The 7,129-nt window shown below is 41.4% G+C and overlaps 1 protein-coding gene across 1 annotated transcript; it reads left to right on the forward strand.

Moving 5' to 3' along the window:
• Positions 1 to 1,530: 1,530 nt before the first annotated feature.
• Positions 1,531 to 2,547, forward strand: LOC106754499. Its single transcript, XM_014636515.1, has 3 exons — positions 1,531 to 1,661; positions 1,710 to 2,260; positions 2,387 to 2,547. The coding sequence occupies exons 1-3, from the start codon at positions 1,531 to 1,533 to the stop codon at positions 2,545 to 2,547; spliced, it is 843 nt and encodes a 280-aa protein (XP_014492001.1).
• Positions 2,548 to 7,129: the final 4,582 nt, after the last annotated feature.

Below are 7,129 nucleotides of genomic sequence, written 5' to 3' on the forward strand. Positions count from 1 at the left end.
AGNATNANNNAATGCAATATAGACTAGGAAGTGACTCCTAGGTCGTCTCTCAAGGACCAAATGTGGTTCGAGGATTAGGTCAGACATGAAGTGGGAAGGGGGGTTTGAAAGTGTTTTGTGAATGCAATGAATTAAAATAAAGTTGTAAATTCAATACAACCCAACATAATTGAAAATATTAAAATGACTGAAAACATTAAACTGAACAATGCAACGGTAAAAATTAAAATCACAAGATGAATGCAAGAAAATAAAATTCAGGATTAACCATGCTAAACAACTAAACAACTATAATCANAAATTAAGACAATGAGAAATTGTAGTAGCAAGAAGTAAAGAAAGTAATGCATAATTGGAAAATCTATAAATTTAAATGTATGTATGTAACAAAGAAAATCACTACTCAAAATTAAAAACCTCTGCAAAGGAAGGGAGATGAGTGTGCTTTTAATAAAAAAAATAAAAAAAAATACAATTCCCAACCGAGTCCACTATCCGTGTGCGTCTTCTAAAGTCCAATTGAAAGAAATGCTGGTTGCACCGTACACTACCACCTCTGGACATGAGCTACCAAGGTTTCATTCAAGAAAAGAAAATAAAAGAGAGAAATGGAAATGGTTTCCTGTTGCAGCACGTGATATTGCAATGCTAGAGAAATCTTTCACCTAATCTCAATCTTTAAAAGCAAAAAGCTAGAGAAATCGGAACCCCTTTAAACTAAATAAAAAATGATATTGCAATGCACCAGAAGTTCACGTGACCATGCTAAAAATCATTCCAGTGCTACCACAAATTAAACAGAAAAGAAATAGATGTTGTAACGGTATGCTGAACCGAAGCAAACCAAGGTCAAGACCCGTGGCTGCCTTTCATCCATAATCTAACAATTCAACTAAAAATTCCATGGAAAGAAACAGACAAAGCCCTCTCCATACGTTCCAGTCCAGCTCTCTTCTTGAGTGACGGCTCTTCAAGTAAATTGGTGGCCTCCCTTCAACCTAGGATCATGTGTCCTAAAATAATGGGGTGGGGTCCACCCCAAAACCCTAGGTGCCATGTGTCTATTTTTTTACTATTGGGCTCAACAACAAATTCCAAAATTTGGCCCACAAAGTAAAAGTTTGTCTAAAAAGTTCTAACGATTAAAATTACAATACAATAAAATTTAAAATGTCTAATTTGAGAGTCTTGAATTTATTTTGTCTCCTTCAAATGTCCCAAATTGTGTTTCCAAAATTTTCCCTGAAAATAATAATGCAAATAATTAGCTCAGAACATTCAAATTAATTAAAATTAGATTTTCCGATCAAATTAAGCATAATTAGGAAAAACGGGAAAATACCAGACAATTAAGCACAATTCCTTGATTAGCACAATAAACTAAGTGAAATCAATAAAATATCGACTCATCAAGGACGTATACCATTTGTTCTCAAGACTGGACTGATCCATTTGTTGCCCAAGTTTCATGGCCTTGCAGGTGAGTGTCCGCGTAAGCATCTGAAAGATTTCCACTATGTGTGTTCATCCATGAGGCCTCAAGATGTTCCTAAGGATCAAGTCTTCTTAAGGACATTTCCTTATTCATTAGAGGATGCAGCAAGGGAGTGGATGTACTGCTTAGCGCCTAGAGCCATCACCAGTTGGGATGATATGAAGAGGTTGTTCTTAGCAAAGTTTTTCCTAGCATCCTGAACCACAACTATCAGAAAAGACATCACTAGGATTAGGCAGCTTGGTGGGGAGAGCCTATATGAGTATTGGGAGAGATTCAAGAGGCTTTGTGACAACTGTCCTCACCATCAGATACCAGAGCAAAACCTTCTCCAATATTTCTACGAAGGTCTCAATAGCTTGGATAGGAGTATGATTGATGCTGCTAGTGGTGGAGCACTAGGAGCTACGACTCCTACTGAAGCCAGGCAATTGATTGAGAAGATGGCTTCTAACTCCCAGCAATTTGGCACCAAGAGTGATACTATTGTGGTTAGGGGAGTACATGATATTGTTACCCAGTCTTCATCATCTGATGACAGGAAATTAGAAGGCAAGATTGACTCCCTTGTGAGTTTGGTATCGCAGATGGCTTTAAGTCAGACACCAGCATCTCCATCTAAATCTGTTGCACAACATTGTGGTGTATGTCTCTCCAATGAGCATTATACAGATGACTGTCCTGCTTTGCAGCAACCTACTGGCCATGATGCATCTCCAGCCTATGCTGCAAACATACAAACCAACAGGAAGCCACAACAGCCAAGTTATGATTTGTCCAGCAATAGGTATAACACAGGGTGGAGGAATCACCCAAATCTTAGATGGAACAATAATGCACAACAGCAGCAACAACCACAACAACAACCACCATTTTTCCATAATGCTGCAGGTCCTAACAAACCATATGTGCCTCCACTTGTTCGGAGATATGAGAGGCAACAACAGCCAGAGATTCCTGCCCAGCCAGTTCTTCAACCTGACATGTCTTCTTTTGAGCTTACCTTGGAGGAGTTGGTGAAGCAGATGACTATTCAAAACATGCAATTTTAGCAGGAATCCAGAGCTCAGTTTCAGTAGTTTCAGCAGGAAACCAGAGCTTCTATTCAGAATCTTACTACTCAGATGGGTCAAATGGCAACACAATTCAACCAGACACAGTCACAAAATTCTGACAAGTTACCATCCCAGACTGTGCAAAATCCGAGGAATGTGAGTGCCATCACCCTTAGATCAGGGAAGCAGATTGTTGTGCCTACAGAGCCAACCCCTACATCTACACCCACACCTGCTACTTGTCCTAGAAAAGAGGACCAAACTGGTCCAAGCAGGACATTTGAGGTGGGCGAACCTTCTTCCTCTCCCGGTGGTTCTTCTTCTCCTCTAGGTGGACCTTCTTCTTCTTCCACCACCACCGCTGCCGCACCTTCTCCTTTGATTGACCGACCTATCCCTCTTCCATTCTCTTCACGGGCACTTCCTACCAAAAGGATGGAAGAGGTGGATAGGGAAATTCTGGAGACCTTCAGGAAAGTAGAGGTGAACATACCACTACTCGATGCCATCAAACAGATACCCAAGTATGCCAAATTTCTGAAGGGGTTGTGCACACATAAGAGGAAGATGAAGGGCAATGAACGGATCAGCATGGGAAGGAATGAATCAGCTCTTATTGGTAAGTCGGTCCCGCACATTCCTGAAAAGTGCAAGGACCCAAGTATGTTTTGCATTCCTTGTGTGATTGGGAACAGTAAATTTGAAAATGCTATGCTTGATCTGGGTGCATCTATAAATGTCATGCCTTTGTCTATATATACATCTTTGTCTCTTGGTCCTTTGCAAACCACGGGTGTGGTCATTCAGTTGGCCAATAGGAGTGTTACCCACCCGACTGGTTACATAGAGGATGTCTTGGTTAGGGTAGGTGAATTGATATTTCCTGCTGATTTCTATGTTTTGAAGATGGAGGATGGTTTCCCTCATGGATCCGCCCCCATTATCCTAGGCAGGCCATTTTTGAAAACTGCCCGTACCAAGATTGATGTATATGTTGGGACATTGTCTATGGAAATTGCTGATATTGTTGTGCATTTTAATATCCTTGATGCCATGAAATATCCAACTGAGGACCATTCTGTGTTGAGAATTGATACATTGGATGACATTGTTGATGTGTTTATTGTTGATGATTTTCGTTCTATGCATGAGAAGAAACATTCTTTTCTATCTTCTGTACATTCATGCATAGTATCTGAGTTTGAATCAGGACTTGAATTTGATGTTGAATTGGATGTTGATTTGGATGAGAACTATGATGTCCAGGGTATTGATGATATGCGTGTTTTTGATGATTTGGATGATATTGATGATGTTGTTGATACACCTGTGATGGATATTGATCTGGACTATGATGAGATGGGTTTTCTGCCTTTACCTGTTCATTCTTTAGAGTCAGAATGCATTAACCACGTTGCAGGAAGTACACTTGAATCTGACTTGCAGGAACCCACTCTTGAGCTGAAACAACTCCTAGAAAACCTCAGGTACGTGTACTTGGAGGATGATGAGAGGAAACCAGTGATCATTTCCACCTCCCTTGATTCTGTTCAAAAGGAGAGGTTGCTTAGAGTGTTAAGGGCGCATAAGAAAGCCATAGGTTGGAGTTTGGCAGACATCCCTGGTATTAGCCCATTCACATGCATGCATAGGATTCTGTTGGAGGATAGGGCAAAGCCAGTGAGACAGCCACAAAGAAGGAAAAACCCAGTGATTATGGACGTTATCAAGAAGGAGGTGACAAAGCTTTTGCAAGCTGGGATCATCTACCCCATATCAGATAGTCAATGGGTGAGCCCTATACATGTTGTGCCCAAGAAGATTGGCCTCACAGTTGTGAAAAATGAGAGGGATGAGTTGATCCAAACAAGAGTGCAAAATAGTTGGAGAGTCTGCATTGACTATAGGAGGCTTAACCAAGCAACCAGGAAAGATCATTTCCCCCTGCCATTCATTGATCAGATGTTGGAGCGCCTGACAGGTAAATCTCACTACTACTTTCTTGATGGTTTTTCTGGTTATTTCCAAATAAATATTGCTCCTGAGGACCAAGAAAAGACCACATTCACCTGCCCCTTTGGCACTTTTGCCTATAGGAGGATGCCCTTTGGCCTATGCAACGCCCCTGGTACCTTCCAGCGGTGCATGCTTAGCATTTTTAGTGACTTCTTTGAGAGTTGCATAGAGGTGTTTATGGACGATTTTACTGTTTATGGATCCTATTTTGATGCATTTTTAGACAGTCTGGAAAAAGTTTTGAAAAGATGCATAGAAACAAACCTTGTTCTCAATTTTGAGAAATGTCACTTCATGGTTGAACAAGGTTTGGTTCTAGGACATATCATTTCTGAAAAGGGAATAGAGGTAGACCCTGCTAAGATATATGTGATTTCACAGTTGCCTTACCCCTCTTGCGTGCGAGAGGTGCGATCTTTTCTTGGACATGCAGGTTTCTACAGACGCTTTATCAAGGATTTCAGCAAGAAGGCACTTCCCTTGTCCAGACTGTTGGAGAAGGAGATTGATTTTGATTTTAATGATAGATGCAAGCAGGCGTTTGACTGCCTAAAGGAGGCTTTGACCACCGCTCCGATCACTCAGGCACTTGAATGCACAGCCCATTTGAGCTCATGTGTGACGCATCAAATTATGCCTTGGGAGCTGTCCTGACACAGAAGATTGACAAGCTTCCTAGAGCGATCTACTATGCCTCACTGTCAACACCCAATTTCGTCCGGGTGACTAAATAGTAGGATTCGTTTTTACTTTTGTTTTATTTTATTTTCATTTTNATTTTATTTTTATTTTACTATTTGATTTAGTTTTTATTTTATTATTGGATTTAATTTCATATTTCTAGATTTTATTTTATTTATTAATTTTTATTTTAATATTGGATTTTGATTTACTTTTTGTTTGATTTTATTATTTTGAAAAAAAAAAGAGAGAAATGAAAGCAAAAAGAAAAAAGAAAAAAAGAAAAAAGAAAAAAAGAAAAAAGAAAAGCAAAATCAAAAAAGAAAAGAAAAGAGAAGAAAAAAAAAGAAGAGAAAAAAAGAGAGGAAAAAACGTGAATGAAAAGAACAAGTCCAAGACGTTATGGTGGCTTTCATGGGTGCACATGATAACANAAAGAAATCTCCATCAGACAGGGGTACAATCCCACTACTGATTCAATAGAATCGCTTACTCCAAAACCGTTTCTCTAGTGCATAAGAAAAACATCTCCTTTTGGCCNACCTAATTTGGGGGGGAAGAATCTTCTTGCTTCCACGGATGGACACAAGACGCACACACCATTGACCATTNCTCTCGCCAACTGCCATTTCCTTTTTCAATGCCAATTCCACCATCATTCAGGAGGGATCTCCACCATAATCCATCACACACACGGCTCCTCTGATGACTCATTCACTCAACAGAAACCTCTCAGCAATTCTCTAATCAGACACACAACACCAAACCTCCTCTTCACCCCTCTGCTATGCTGAATCGGGAGCCACTTGAATTTTCTTCACTCTCGCATCTNATCATCTATCATTCATCTCCCTCANTGGAAAACAAAACACATTCATTCTGGCCTTGCCCAATCGGATCACTCATCAAAACACACGACACTCCCCTTTGGCTCACCACTACCTCATGCCTAACCCGTAACCACCNCGAGGACATCACCCATTCAAACTCATCTCCATCTCTCCCTCACCACACAGAAACACAGAAGAAAACAAAAATAGGGAGGAACTCAATTTCACCAGAAAACNATCTCTCNCTCACCACACAATAGAATCTCGTTCTTACCCNCATTCACCCAACAAACACCACAGAGTTTCTTCTCACCCATCTTTCTCCCACGCATTGATTCGTNANCTAATACCATACAAACCAAATTCAATGAAGGANANCCAAGATTGAAACAAGGTCGAAAAGGAAAATGGAATAAGAGATTCAGCGACTTTAGCAATGGTGATTCCTNGTGATGTTCATGGNTCCTTCCATCGTGGGGCAGCAATCATCGCAACAGTATCAGTAGTAGCCTTCGTTGCAGCAGCGGCGTTGTGAGAGATCCCATTCCGAATTTGCAATCTCCATTCTCAGTTTCACAACTCAAATAAAACCAACCAAAGGGCCAACGAGACCTCTGTCTCCACCAAAGAGGAATCCGATATCGAGAGATTGTAGTTAGTTGAAGCCGAGGAGAAGAAAATTGGATCAGAACCCAACGCCCTAGCCAACGCTACAGTCGGTGGTGAGTATAACCTCTGCTGCGACGGTGACGCTCAGTCTCGNGGCGACTGTAGCAGCNGCGAGCAAAGACGNGAATACCTCTCTCGCGTGAAGAGAAGAAGAGGTGAAAGCTTCTCACGGCGACTCTCATGGCGGCGGCGCGACTTCGATAGAAGNANTAGCGACTGCGACGCGAGGAGGAGGTCTAGTGGTAACNGGCATCNTTGCCGGCGGACCTGGTAACAAACGGCATCGTGACCTAAGACGGGAGATATAGGNAGAGGCGGCGGCATGATGGAGATGAAGGGAGCTCGACGGAGAAGAGAGGGCTTGGCGCGGCGTCCGACAGGAG

The sequence above is a fragment of the Vigna radiata genome, unplaced genomic scaffold, assembly GCF_000741045.1.
Source record: "Vigna radiata var. radiata cultivar VC1973A unplaced genomic scaffold, Vradiata_ver6 scaffold_251, whole genome shotgun sequence".
Classification (NCBI taxonomy): Eukaryota; Viridiplantae; Streptophyta; class Magnoliopsida; order Fabales; family Fabaceae; genus Vigna; species Vigna radiata.